Source organism: Papaver somniferum, chromosome 7 (assembly GCF_003573695.1).
Source record: "Papaver somniferum cultivar HN1 chromosome 7, ASM357369v1, whole genome shotgun sequence".
NCBI classification, from domain to species: Eukaryota; Viridiplantae; Streptophyta; class Magnoliopsida; order Ranunculales; family Papaveraceae; genus Papaver; species Papaver somniferum.
The window spans coordinates 40,456,744-40,471,622 of NC_039364.1; the positions used below are offsets into that span (position 1 = coordinate 40,456,744).

The 14,879-nt window shown below is 35.9% G+C and overlaps 2 protein-coding genes across 3 annotated transcripts; both read left to right on the top strand.

Annotated features, from left to right (window-relative positions):
* The first annotated feature begins 3,870 nt into the window (after positions 1-3,870).
* LOC113297062 (pentatricopeptide repeat-containing protein At1g61870, mitochondrial-like) lies at positions 3,871-5,378 on the top strand. The gene has a single exon (XM_026545464.1). It carries the CDS (start codon positions 3,945-3,947, stop codon positions 5,136-5,138), a length of 1,194 nt encoding a protein of 397 aa, XP_026401249.1. The 5' UTR covers positions 3,871-3,944; the 3' UTR covers positions 5,139-5,378.
* Positions 5,186-13,239, top strand: LOC113297061 (sodium/calcium exchanger NCL2-like). Of its 2 annotated transcripts, XM_026545462.1 has the most exons (12): positions 5,186-5,205; positions 5,765-6,889; positions 7,100-7,208; positions 8,730-8,970; positions 9,140-9,355; positions 9,894-10,081; positions 10,369-10,514; positions 10,610-10,877; positions 11,119-11,243; positions 11,333-11,549; positions 11,827-12,240; positions 12,812-13,239. In XM_026545462.1, exons 4-12 carry the CDS (start codon positions 8,772-8,774, stop codon positions 13,058-13,060), a joined length of 2,022 nt encoding a protein of 673 aa, XP_026401247.1. In that variant the 5' UTR covers positions 5,186-5,205; positions 5,765-6,889; positions 7,100-7,208; positions 8,730-8,771; the 3' UTR covers positions 13,061-13,239. The 2 variants fall into 2 exon arrangements, with proteins under 2 accessions (XP_026401247.1, XP_026401246.1); XM_026545461.1 differs by lacking the exons at positions 5,186-5,205; positions 5,765-6,889; positions 7,100-7,208 and having other exon boundaries at positions 8,076-8,970.
* The last annotated feature ends 1,640 nt before the right edge of the window (positions 13,240-14,879 follow it).

Below are 14,879 nucleotides of genomic sequence, written 5' to 3' on the forward strand. Positions count from 1 at the left end.
TTGTGTACAGTTTCAGAACCAAAACCCACATCAAAGGGTCTTAAAAATAACGATAACATTAGAAACCCTATAAAACACATACAAAAGAAAATTTGATCGTAGAACTTGGTTTATATTAAGGATCTTACCACCCAAGATAGTCTAAAAAACCGGAAAAAAAAACCATGTTTTAGAAAATGTAAAGATTATAAGAGTTTTTTCACCCATAAGGTTTTTAATCGAGATTCAGTGAAGCTTGTTATTTAATTTTTCTTTGTTTAGTTAGTGTTTCGGTGCACAATGGTGACTATTTAGCCTGATTGTGTTTTATGTTTTTTTTTAATATTATTTATTTGAGGTCTGGGGTTGGATTGTTAATTGTTTTGACTTGCACTTCTACGAACTGTATGAATCAAAATCAGACTATTGTACAAAAATAATCACCTTCGGATATAGTATTATCATCAAACTGCTCTAATCAAGATCATGATTGAGTTTTTGGGATTTTATACCAAAGTGGAGATCGTTGTGTTTGTAGTGGTATGGTTACAGAGTAGGGGTGAGGTTTGCTAATTAATGAGTGTTCTAAATAAGTGTAGTTTGGTTTGAGTTAAGAAAATATATTGAATATGCGAGTCAACTACGAATTTCGTTTTCCTAAAGTCACTTAAAGCCTAACCACTAATAAAGTCGATTTTCTATTTGCCATCCCATGTAAATAAAAGTTTGTTGTATGTATTATTTGGTTGCTCGAGTGAATGTCGAAGGGCATAGTTGTTTGTATTATTTTCATATATTATCGAAGCATGAGTCAACCTTTATGAATAAATATAAAAAATGATAACAAAATAGTCATATGATTGCGTGTATCTTTAAGAAAATAGTCATACGATTTTTAACTTGAATAATAAGAAAAATATCGTGTTTACCAAAAACATCTGTTGGAATCTTAGCGATTGATCAATTATTTCAATTAATTATGATTAGTCATATATTATTATAATATATTTGTAATTTTCATATTAATTATAGTGTATTTTTTATGCATGAATCTTATGCATTTATTTTCAAAAATACAGTTTGAGAATACAAAATGACTCTATCTTTACATGGTATTCTTTTAAAATATCCACAAAACGGAAAAAAATTACAACTCAATTATTATATGTTGTCTCTTAAATACGTGAAATACGCCCACAATAAGGTGGATAAACATGTCTTTTTTTTAATTAATTTATCACAAGTACCTTACTTGTTAATAATTCCATCCAAACACATAATGTAAGTGCACTGCTTGGTTGGACCCACCAAACCTTAGTATGTCAAGCTTGGTTGTCAGGTTTAATTCTGAAACTCAGAGTCGCTGGTAGATTACTAAAGTCAACATCGTTAAGTTAGACTAGAAACGTAGATACGTTGAGGCTTGTTCTAGTTATTCATGAATACCCTCGACGTATTGAAGATAATGATGACATCATCCTTCGGTTCGAGGTCAATCACTATAGACTTGAGTTGTTCAATTTTTATCTTCGTTTTTATAAGTTTTTATTCATTGAAAACATAACATGCAAAGTTACGTTTATTACAATGACTTTGGTATTGGTGACTTGGTTATTATATTATGATTTAAATATCAAAAATAGAAGATATATAGTAGTCAACAACTTAAATATTTGGAGTTACCAAGTATAGTTTATCTATGGACTTCGTGTTTCTGACATCACACTAATTAGTAACTTGTTATTATTTAGTGTGTTGAACTTCCGAGTAATTCCAATTGGTATCATTGCAGGAAAATAGGATAGGCCTTGCGGTGATCTTGTAGTTCCTACGGGGTGGAGACGACGGGGTCAGTCCATGCATTTTGCTTCCCTTTGCCGCATTTTGATTAAAGGGTTGAAGGGAGATAGTGCATCAAGGTGTTCACAATGGCCAGATTGATAATCTTCCCCAGAGATACCAGAGGAGGGAACCCTAGGAGAGCTGCTGAATCCAACTATTTTCCATGTACGATCCATACTAGATCTAACCAACTGCCCATCCTACCTCCTCTACGTTCTTAACAGTCCATCTTTGTCTCAGTAGAGTCTTTTAGCGACATGTTTCAATCCTCTTCCCCATTACTCAGAAAAAGTGAGCCACCGGTTCAGGTACAAGATACTATCATTAGCGCCTGGACAATCAGACATCCAACCCGTAATCGCAACGATCCAATTGCAAGGACAGAGCTCTACCAACTGAGCTATATCCCCCCGAGCCAAGTGGATCATGCATGAAGGAGTTAGATGTTTCTTTTATTCTTTTCCCTAACGTAGCTGGGCCATCCTGGATTTGAACCAGAGACCTCGCCCGTGAAGTAAATCATCGCACCTACGATCTAACCAATTGGAAGAGAATCAATAAATTATTTTCCGGGAGCGATTCATCCTTCCCAAACAAAACATACATCCGTTGTACTGCACTCTCCAAGTGTGCTTGTTATCCCCTTCTTCCTTCCCATGGCAAGCCTTTGAGAAATAACTCCGACGAAAATAAAAAAGAAGGCACTAAGAGACCCTCCTGGCCCAATCCTAGACACTCTAGGATCCTTTTTCAAACCTGACGGGAAATAATACGAAAAAAGGCGTAGCAGTCCGTGTTTAATGCAATCCAACTTATAAGACATAAGCCAAAGTATGTTTAAGATAAAATGAAGAAAAGACTCGGTCAACGTATCACAAGAGCTTGTTAAGTCACTCTCTAGATTAGACGTTAACAAAAATGTGAAAGGTTGTAAATCAAGTTCAAAATATTCTTCTGAAAATATCTTAAATTAATACGAAGGATCTCATGATGAGTTAAAGCATAGTACTATTTTCATGACTGAGGCCTCAGTCATTAAAACATAATTAATACTCTATTAGGATGTTGCAGGTCTCATCGTACAGATGATAGGATGTTGAGATGATCAAATGTGTCCTTCCGCAGCTTTGTACTCGTACTCCTAACCTAAATCTGTCTATCGAAAGAGAAAAAGAACTTCTGGATACATTGGATACAAAGTCCTCTGAATATGACAGACCTAGTCATGATCTGTAAAAATCAAAAGCAGAATACACTTTTACCAAGGAAATTTTTTTTATGAAAATTTAAACTCTTGAAGAAAAACTAAATAAAGCATTTATCAAGAAGAAGTAAAACTAGTCAACAACAACACTGACGAAGGATTCATTTATTTTAACGGATAGAGCTAGCAAACACTCGCTTTGAAGCTTGCATAGAGATAGAAGACGAAAACTTTGAACTCATTGTGCGATACCGTCACGTTGGTGCTACTCGTAGCGTATATGATTGTACAAATCCATTTTTTTTCAAACAATAATTTTTAATAGTTTTTATTATACTATAGAGTTTTTAGTTGGCAGTCGAGCAACAAGCTGGGCACCAATCCCTTTTTGAATAACAACAACCAATCTATAAAAAGTAAAATACCTAAACCACTACCAGAATCATTGCTAACTAAGCAATTCTTCAAACATAAAACAAACTATATCTTCACTAAGCTCCCCTAAAATAGTAAAAGCTAAAACACCCAAACCATAACCATGCTGCATTCATTCAAATATTTAGTACGTTTGTGCGAAATTATTTTCGAAATAGTCTCGCCTGGAATAAAAGCACGAACTCCATCACCAGTAAAAATAAACAAGAACTTGGGTTTCAAACATTTTGGACCAACAACGATATTCGTTGCTAAAACTTCCGGTACAGCTAACTGTCGCTAACGGATCCGCGGCGCAATGGTAGCCGCATCTGACTCCAGGTCAGAAGGTTGCGTGTTCGATTCACGTCGAGTTCATTTTTTTTCTTTTTACTTTTTTTGCACTACAAAACCCTAGTCAAAACCCCCATTTCAGATTCACTTTTTATGAATATCTCACTCCTGAAAAATTCAAACCCTAATATTTCTCTCTGTCGATCCTGTAATGGCATATCTTTCTCGTCTTCGTTTCAGTTCTCAACTTAACCCCCGTCGTTACTTCTCATCGATTCTGAATCCAGATTCATCAACTCCACTAACCAGTAAACAAAAATCAAAAGCCGCTTTATCACTCCTTAAATCAGAAAAAGACCCAGAAAAAATCCTCGATATTTGTCGTGCTGCTTCTCTCCATCCTGATTACCCTCTCGATCGAACCGCTTTCGTAGTCGCAATCTCCAAACTGACTGATTCAAAATCATTTGAAGGAATCCGTTGCTACTTAGAAGAATTGAAAGCTCGTCCTGATCTTAAAAATGAACGTTTTCATTGTAATGCTATTGTTTATTATGGTCGCGCAGGGATGCTTGATCATTCCATCATGACATTTCAAGAGATGGGCGATCTTGGTATCACTGCGACAACAAAATCTTTGAATTCTCTACTTTCGGCTTGCATTGCTTCCAAAAAGTATGATGAGGTGAATCGTATTTTCCTTGAGTATCCTGATAGTTATAATTTGAAACCAGATGTTGATACTTATAATGCTGTGATTAAAGGTTTTTGTGAGTCTGGTTCTAGTAATTCTGTTTATTCAGTGTTAGATGAAATGGAGAAAAAAGGGTGTAAGCCGAATAGTACTACTTTTGGGACTATATTTACTGGGATTTACAAAGAGAAAAAATTTGAAGATGTTGAGAAAGTGTTAGAAATTATGAAGAAACATGGTGTGTCTCAGGGTGTTGCTATTTATAATATTAGGATTCTTGGTTTATGTAAATATAAGAGCGCTTCTGAAGGGAAAGCTTTGTTTGAAGAAATGCTGTTAAGAGGTGTAAAACTGAATGCGGTGTCTTTTCACCATCTTATCCATGGGTTTAGCAAGGAACGTAAATTCGAGGAAGCAAAGAGGTTGCTTAATGATATGGCAAAGCATGGTTGTGCCCCTAATAATGATTGTTATTTTAGCTTAGTTTATTATCTATGCCAAGGAGGTGATTTCGTAAGCGCATTAGAGTTCTGTAAGGAGAGTATGTCTAAAGGATGGTTTCCAAATTTCTCGACTATGAAGATGCTTGTTAATGGACTTGTAAGTAGTTCAAAGGTCGATGAAGCTAAGGATCTTATTGGACAAGTAAAGGAGAAATTCCCAAACAAAGCTGATCAGTGGAAGGACATCGAAGAGGGATTACCGCAGTAAGAAGTAGTACATTTATTCGTTGAAAGTTTCGGGAAGCGGCGGAAATAAGAGCTTTAGAACAATTTTGGTATGAAAATTTACAATTAACTTTAGTAAAATGCTTCTTGTATTTACTTCTTCAATCAGAGAACACTTGCTCTGCTTTGGCATGTATTTTCTTTGAATTTATTAAGAAAACGAAGCTTTGCTGCTTTGGAGATTTTATGTGATAGCATCTTCTTTTTAATGTAGTAATGTTTTGCGTGTTTGCAATATTTCATGGTGATTGTTTTTTGCTTCTAATCTTCAGCATATACCAGGAAGTTTTTTCAATTTGTTTCACCCATGCAAGATATGCCTTAACTTACTCCTAGTAGGATAATCTGAGGATTTCGTGTAGCTTACTTAATCATTGATCTCAATCTCTTTATCTGGTGCATACATTATATTGTATTTGCTGAGTCATACTACTGTTCTGAAAATTTAGCATACTCTGCTGAAAACAGTTCCTTCGATGTCTGGGAGAAGGTAAATAGCATGACCAGCTGTGCCCATATACCTTAAACTTACTCTGTATTACCCCTGTAGGATAATCTGATTCGTGTAGCTTACTAACTCATTGATGTTAAACTCTTTTTCTGGTGCAGTTATTATATTGTATTTGTTGAGTCATTCTACCGTTCTAAAATCTTAGCATACTCTGCTGAAAACAGCTCCTTCAATGTCTGTGAGGAAGGTAAATAGTCTGACCAGCTGAGCCTATCATGTTCGTATTGGCTGATCCATGAATCCTTAGTTTCCATTTTCTGTGTGCAAGGTACATGACTGAGGCAATTCTGTTTTCCATCTCCACATGTTGCAACAATTAGCCAAGTTTGGCAGTTCATGTGACCATATGGAGTTATCATCTAGATTTTGTTTTTCTGAAATTGTCTTTTTGTGTCATCTGCATCTGACAATAAGGTATCATTTGTAGTTGCTGTTGATATGCTTGACAGTTCTTAATCTAGCTGTCCCTGTTATCTTCGTAGACAAACAATAAGCAGTCTTTAGCATTGAAAAGAAGTTGGTTTGGTAGATACCTCTTCGTTTACTCCATTATGGCTCAATACCATTTTTTTTTATCAGTTCATAGTGACTAGTGAGGCTGATTGAAGCCTTGGTCCAGAGATGAGGTACATTTGGGGGTTTTCTCCCACATAAGTCAACAAGATATCCTGCATACTAGTTGACATTTAACAATTACAGTACATCGTAGATTGTTGATACAGCTCCAGAAAGATAAACATTAAAGATGTTTATCTGACAAACTCGGATCAATGTTACTAGCTCCTGCCTGAGAAGCTATGCAATACAGCTCCAGAAAGATGAATATTAAAGAGGCCGTTTATCTGACAAACTCAGATCAATATTACTAGCTCCTGCCTGAGAAGCTATCCAACGAAGACACCCCTTGGGGACAAGGTTTATTAATACGTTCTTCTCTGATTGTGTCATTCGAAGCATACAAACTCTTTACAGGTGTATCTTCTTAACTTGGAACTGAACAATTGTTTACTAAGGATTGCTATAGCTATATGCTAAATACTCACATGATGCACTTCATGAAAGTTCACCTTTCGTGATAACCCTTAGATACTGGGTATTCAAAGTGAAGGACTTGCTCAAGGAAAGATTAAAAAGGTTTACACAATTACAAAACAATCTTGCATTTCTACATATCTTGTGCGACGAAGTGCTTCAGCAGAATCAGCATAGCCGACATCATCGCGGTATGAGTTTATCTTGTTTCTACTATTCTAAGATCATCTCAGGTTCCTCCCAAGAGTGTAAAGATGATACAAGGAGATTCTTAATTTATTCTTCTCAGTGTCCCTCTGTCAGTAATATCCAAGATACAGAAATTTTTAGTTAGTGTTTCTGAATTAGGGTTTCCAATACTAACAAATCAATCCTTTACTCTGTTGTTACAATTGAGGAAGAAGAAGAGCAGGAGATGGGGATTATGGCATCAGAGCTGCAATGTTGGATTCCAGTGATATCTCTTCCAATTTCTTCAAGTTCAAGGAGAAACCCTAAGCTATCTGTGAGGTAATAACTTTTATCTTTTAGTTAGATTTTCCATTCTAGGGATGATGATGATCCTTTGGCATTACTGTAAGCTGACTTGTGAGAGGACTAATGTCGATGCTATAGTTCCATTTTGATCTAACTCGTGGGTGGACCTTTTTGTTCAACCTGTTACTTAATTCTTATTTTTGACTCCTTTATATGTCACATAACAAATGGTCGGAGCTTCGTATCCAAACTTCTCTGCAAAGCTGTAGAACCCGTATCGAATTAAACGATGATTTTTTTTTCACTCATGTAGATCTTCCTTGCAGTAAATTGGCCAATTTAATAATTTTTCACCGTATTATTTAAGCAGTGGACGATTTTATTTTGGGAAAATTATTTAATCAAATGATACTTCGGTAAAGATGATGATTATCTATATCATGTGTTGAACATCCTCTGGATAAAGTGACACTTAATTCACGGCTTAGACAAAGAAGATCAGATATGCGGTATATATCACTAGTGTCATTTTTTTATCTTTATGATAAGGAAAAATGATTGTAGATTTGTAGATAAAAAAAGGTTTATTAGAAGTAAACTAGAAAAACAGATCAAAGATATTATTCTGTTATGTCTTTGGTGTTTTGTGTTTGTATTCTCCTAAGTACATACTTAACGAGCTTTAGAGCACTAGTTACTGATTTTAAATCTCTAAAAGCAGAAATTTAATAAATCTTTAACTAAACCACTTTGTTTAACAACTATTTTGTCTTGGTTAGACCAGACAAACGTAGAAGACCAAAATAAACACCTCATAAAGTTCTCTGGTCTGACCATACAAACATATGGGAACTAGGTGCTTAAATCCGATCTGTATATTATTTTACCCCTCAAATTAATATATCGAAAATAATCTGGACATTCTGTTGAATTATGTAATTAAGTTTGTCGTTTGAAAGTTAAAGGGAGTATAATTGTATGATGAAGGTGGCTTTTGTTTCTCACCTTGTAATTTCAAAAGATCATAAAAAGTCTGACAGAAACAGTGTATCTAAGGTCTAATGTTTGCATAGAATTAAAACATTCTTATGGGGGATTAAACTCCAATTCATTATTAAAACAATGACTCGAGAGCAAAACACGCTACACATTTGCTGGGTCTTATATATTCTAACCTGACGGCTAGGACAGATTACTTTTCATATTTGTTTGAGCGTAAACCAATTTCTGATTATTTTATTGATTTGACGATGTCTTCTTTTTGACATACATGTACTGTAAACTCTCTTGAGTTATCCATTTTTGTGAATACAACTTCAGTGTACGCCAATGTCCCATGATCAATCCATCATTTCCCTCCTCCCAAGATCTTCAATGAATAGAAGGAGGTTCTGTTTAATGTCGACAGCTACATATTTTGTTCTCCTCCTCCTGCTGTTTGTTGGAGAATGTCGAGGCCGTTCTCTACAATTTAATTCGGACAGTAATAGGTTGGTCTCTGACGATGAAATGGTTCATGATCACGTTAAGCGATCTTCCTTGATAATTAAGCAGGTCACCGCAGGGAGGGATTCTCCAGAGACGGGTTGCGAGCATATGTTTGGTTTCCTACCGTGCACTGAAAATCTATTAGGGCACCTATTCATGTTCGTGGTTTATGAGTACTTGTTGTTCCTAGGGGAAAAATGCATTTGCCTGGGGAGTGAAATCGTCTTCCAGATGCTAGGGACCGGTGTTTTTGGTGCTTGTGCTTTCGAGATCCTGGGAGCATTTCCAGAGGGCATGATAATTCTTGGTGAGCTAACTCTTATTTCTGTTCTAATTTTTTCTGCTTCAATTTTCTGGTGTTCACTCTGAGAGAAATATTGTTTTCAAGAGATTGTGGCAGAGATGGATATTTTTCCTTAATAAAGAATGTACTAACAAAACCCCATCTATTGATAATTTATGTATTTCTTCATCAGTATCTGGACTTTCCAAAAGTAAAGAGGTTGCTGAAGAAAAGGTCCTCACTGGAGTCGGTTTGCTTGCTGGATCAACAGTCTTGCTTCTGACGTTGCTGTGGGGAACTTGTGTTATACTTGGCAAGAGCGATTTTTCAGATGTCTCAGTTTCTAATGATGCAAAGAGCTCAGCTTTACAGAAGTTGTCGTTGGGAAAACCTCGGTTATACTTAACTGGTTAGTTCCCGATATTAATTGTTCGTTTATTTCATTTAAATTTTTTAGAACCAAGTATATTAGCCAGAATAAGAATGTTCAAGCTACCCTTTCCCGTAATTAGACAATTAACCTACCAGATCCCACAGTGATGGCAAAGTTCTCAAAATGAACACCTCTAGAACAAATTCATCCCTCACTCTGTGATATATCAACATTTTGCTTCGAATTACAAACTAAAAAGGTCACATTTTCAAGCTAAATTTTCATCACTTATTTCCTTACTGATTTTTTTTTTCAGTTATTGATTAAATAGATTAATGTTGAACAAACACAAATCCTGCCCATAAAATGGGAGAAGGAAGGTAATGTGCCCAGTTGAAAACTGATTATTTAGCACTCCGTTTGCAGGCACCATAACACGTATGATGCAAGCATATTATGCCAAGGCACCAATAGTCTGACTTTGTATGATGTTAAGTCGCGCATTTGTAGTGACATCAATTATCGTTGTTTTTATAAATAACGTGACTAAAGCAAAGCCTTTTTGATTTTACAGGATCTGGTATCATTACTGATCATGAGACGAGCTATACAGCCAGGATTATGGTTGTATCAATAGTACCATTTATCATTCTTCAAGTGCCGTCTCAAGTAATCCACGAATTATCTTATGGGCGACAAATCATCCTCTTAATCACTCTTGTGGTTTCAGTTGCATTTTTACTTTCTTACTTCGTCTATCAGGTATAAATGGATTGGCTGTAACTTGTTTTTTAATCTTTAAAGGGTAGCTCTTTATCTTTAGTTGCAGTTGCAGTTTATTAAGGAAATTGAATGTAGCAAGTAATCTAAACATGTAATGGTAGAATATTGGTTTCACTTGACCGTTATGTTGTATAATGAAACAGCATAATGTGATACCTCACAAAATTAATTCTTGGAAAATGCTGAAGTTTTTGCGATCTCTTCAAAACTGCTGGGGTAACGGATCTTTTGTAACATAACTGACGTATTGTTATCGCGTGGTGCAGATTTTTGAGCCTTGGATTCAAAAAAGACGACTGGAATATTTAGAGTGTCACAATCCGATGGCAAGGGTCTTACGGCATGTTGAAAAGCAAGCAACGGGAAAACTCTTAACAGATGAAGGCACAGCAAATATACCTGTTATAGAGAGGTTGAGTGTGTGGTCATTTACTTATAAAAAAAATGTACTTGCTGATTGAAGTTCATGATTTACAAAGAACTGATGTGCATGATTTTAGTTTACAGGCTATTTAAGCAAATAGATCTCGATGTGGATGATTGTTTATCATCACTGGAATTCAAAGAACTGCTCCTTGAAGACAAGTCCGAACTGAATAATGCAGATAAGAACAATTTCATAGAAGAAGTAGTTAAAGAATTTGATTTAGATTCTGATCATATGATTTCAAAGGAGGAATTTGTTAATGGGTTTGCAAAATGGCTTGCTAAGAATAAGAACACAGTTACCAGCCAAAGATCTTATTCACAAAAGTTCGTGGACAACTTGTACCAGGTAACTGTGTAGTCTACCGTTGTCATCAACAGGTTCTGCATAACCTGATTTAGATCTCATTCTCACAAGAAATAGTTTCTTTAAAATATCTCTGTGCTACCCCCATAGGATGGTGCCAGCACCATGTAATCGGGTGAACAAAAAATGCAATCCAGCTGCTACAGAAAGAGCTCTGTAACTACTTATTAAAGGAAGTAACATTTACTTTTTGTCATTCACCTATTCTTCTGTGTCTATGCAGGAGAAAATGGTTGAATATGCTAAAAAAAAGTTGTTAATACAAGAAATACTCAGATACTACCAGAACAATACAATAGGAAAGCTTATCAGCGATAAGGGAGTGCCAAACATATCAATCCTGCAAAGGTTAGTTCTTGTTACATCTCAATATACTAATTATTGCAATCTTGCAGGGATATCTTATGATTTCAGAAATACCATTATTCTGACTGTAGGTTATTTGAGAAAGTTGATCTTGATCACGACAATCGTTTATCACATTCAGAATTTAAAAAATTGGTTGAAGCTATCCAGTTTGGGACAGTCAATTTGAATGTAGATGTTGCAGTGGAGGAATTAATTGAAGAGTTAGATACAGATGGTGATCATTTGATTAATAAGGAGGAGTTTGTTGAAGGGTTATCAAAATTTCTCATTGCCAACTCGAACAAAGTAAGTATAAGTAACCATTCAACGGCGTTTACACTCCGCGTTCTTAATCATATACATAATGCTCTTTTGCCCGTAGCGCGACTAAGGGGCTAAAATTTGTGAGACTGATCGCTCAAACCAGAGTTTATTGAGAAGTAACACAATGCCTGTCTTAGGAATTCCTTGAAATCTCAAAGTTCAATCAACTTTTGTTTGTGTTAAGTAGTTGAGAAATCTTTCACCAAAGATCACAATAGATGTGTAATTCATAACATTTTTGAGAAATATATACATGCAGGACACGTGGCCAGAAACTGACAAAGTGGAGGAAGTACCGTTGGCAATCACAGTAGTAGAGAAAGAAAAAACTTCGGCATCAAGAAGAGTAGAGAATGAAGAGAAAACCTCGACATCAGAAAGAGGAACGTACGAAGAGGAAGCACTGGCACTGACATCAAAAGGAGCCATTGATAAGTCGTGGAAAACAAGCTGTAAAGCTGGGTTTCTGTTGATGCTAGGAATTTTGACTATTACCCTACTTGCTGAACCTCTTATAGAAGTTGTTCAAGATTTCTCCAATTCCGCAAACATTCCATCTTTTTTTGTATCATTTGTTTTACTACCTTTGGCTACTAACTCCAGAAAGGCGGTTTCTGCTATCAAGGCAGCAAGGCGCAAGAAGTCCCGTACCATGTCTTTGACATTTTCTGAGGTATCTCTCTCCCTCTATCTGCCTAATTCATATATGGCTACGAAAATTGAAAATGCCCTGTTGTGATGACAAACATATGATGTGTGTGCTCTAGATCAAAACCATGTTCAATATGGCATTCTTATCCATCTCCAGCTGTAATTCAGCTCGTCTGATTTTAGTTGCCAACAACAAAATTTATCCGTTCCGGTTTCAGCTTACCCTTGAAAAGTTTATGCTTACTTGTGTTCAAACAGTACCAGATAGTTTGTTTGTTAGTATTTAGGAAAGACGAGCAATATAAGAACAAGCCAAAATATTTATTGAAATACCTGGATGTGACTTCTGACACATGTTTCTTAGACTTAATGAATGGATTTTGTGGTCTATAATCCCCAACCTATTTTGTACTTGCTGCTATGATGGTCCCACAGTTGACTGACCAGCTCAGTAAAATGTTGAGATGCAGTATCATTCAACCTTTCAATTAATCTTACACCTTTCATGCACATGTGGAAGTGTATGATATAAGTGTAGCTGTATATATTTTTAAAACTGAAATTGACTGCGTACTGGACTTATTTTGCTGCAGATTTATGGTTCAGTGTATATGAACAATGTATTGGGGTTGACTGCACTTCTAGTAATCGTATACGCAAGAGATTTGAAATGGGAGTTCACCGCTGAAGTTTTAGTCGTTCTCATCGTTTGTGTTGTGATGGGCCTCATTGCCAGTTTCCGCACTGAATTCCCACTCTGGACATCTTATCTGGCATACCTTTTGTACCCATTGTCTTTGACGATGGTTTATATTCTCAATTATGTCCTCCACTGGCATTGAGAACTTCCAACGAACACACAGAGCTACCTCAGTGTTCTAAACTGGGGATTGTTGTTGGAAGCAAAGGCGGTTAGGGTTTGAGTGGTGGTTGTTCTACGTTCTGTATTCTTTCACATTTTTCTTGTACTAGATGTTCACCATTGAGTAACGAATGCACCTTTTCTTGTAGAATTTTGATACATATATCTTCTACTTGTGATTTAGTCGTCTGTACAACTGCTAAAAAAGAAAATTGAGATCAGAAATGTCATATTCCATTGTGTTCTAAATTAGAAATGTGATTCCTTGATGGTTTATGCACCACCAGCTACCGCATTTTTTTTTTTTTTTGGATCGATAAAGAAGATATTAGATCAAAAAATAAGGGTACAAAAGAGAGTACCACCCAAGATAGAATGTACAGGAAAAGAAAAAACCGTACGACAGAAGAGAGCAAAGCCAACTAAGTCAGCAAATATCCGCAAAGCCAACTAAGTCAGCAAATATCCAAAAGCAAGAGTCAAAAGCAAGAGCCAATGAATAAATTGTATATTTGACCATGTCCATGGTGCGAGATTCTTCCCTTGGAAGATCCAAGAGTTCATTTCCTTCCACAAACACCACATAATAGCTCGAGGAATTAGATGTTGGAAAACAATAAACAAAAAATGATTTTTATAGCTTCTAAGAAAATAATAAATTCTTGTTTTCTTATGTGAATGAAAAATTATCAGTCTCAGATCGGGGAGTTTCCGGTTCTTAAGTTGTTTTAAGAGACTATTTGGGAAATTCTAGTTTCTTACATTGTACTGAGAGACAAACAAGTTTTTCACCTCTTACATTGTGCTCAGAGATCATATAAACAAGTTTTTCGCAACCTACTGTAAAATCCAAGGAAAATGATTTTTCTATATTTTTAGAGAGACCTGAAATAGTGAATTCAAAGGGGCACTGGATAGTGAATTCAAAGGGGCACTGGATAGTGAATTCAAAGGAGGAATGAGCTTTGTTCAGTTCAGCTATATTTAAAGACAAACAGGGGCAACTGATCACTATTTGGAAACAATCTTCAGTGTGGAAAGACTTGAAATGAGCTTGGAACTTCTTAAAGGATTATGTTAGATAGTGTGTAAGAGATGGTACAAACATCTCAGTTTGGTTTGATATATGGTTTGGGGAGTTTCCATTAAAAACTGAAATTGGCACTACTGATTTTGTTAAAAACAATATAGGAATGAAGGTGAATGAACTGTCAAATGACAAGGTTTGGTGCACTCCTGGTGAACTTTATCCATACATTTCAAATGCAAGATTAGCTGAAATCAGTGGAGGATCTAATTTGATGGTATGGAGTGGCATTACAAATGGGCAGTTCTCAACTTCAGCTGCAGTAGAAAGTTAAGGTTAAGAGAACCAAAGTTGTCATGGCCAGGTTATATTTGACGATCATTTTTACATCCTAGTATTACTAGTAACTTTTGGAAATTGCAACAAGGAGATTATGTGGTTGATGTCGAGATGATAAATAAGAGATTTGAAATGGCTTCTAGATGTTGTATATGTGTTGCAGAACAGGATAGCATGGAGCATACTCTCTGGTAATTTAAATTTAGTGTTGATGGGAATGTGTCTCCCTAACCTATCCTTAACAGACAAACAATCACTAAGAGATTTCCATAAAAACATTTGGACCCTAGGGATCACCTTTAATTTCTAGATATCTATCCAATCCACCTTAACCTCTAGATGATTCTTATTACACAGATAGTTGTAAGCAGACTTAACTGTGACCTCTCCATCTTGTGTTCCTAACCATTTAACAGTGTCCATATTTTCTACG

Excerpts from the sequence above, each read along its gene's own strand:
- LOC113297062 (XM_026545464.1), top strand. The coding sequence starts at position 3,945 with ATGGCATATCTTTCTCGTCTTCGTTTCAGTTCTCAACTTAACCCCCGT.
- LOC113297061 (XM_026545461.1), top strand. The coding sequence starts at position 8,505 with ATGTCCCATGATCAATCCATCATTTCCCTCCTCCCAAGATCTTCAATG. Across the intron at positions 10,082-10,368 it reads TTTCTTACTTCGTCTATCAG|ATTTTTGAGCCTTGGATTCA; the intron begins GTATAAATGGAT and ends CGCGTGGTGCAG. Across the intron at positions 10,878-11,118 it reads TCGTGGACAACTTGTACCAG|GAGAAAATGGTTGAATATGC; the intron begins GTAACTGTGTAG and ends GTGTCTATGCAG.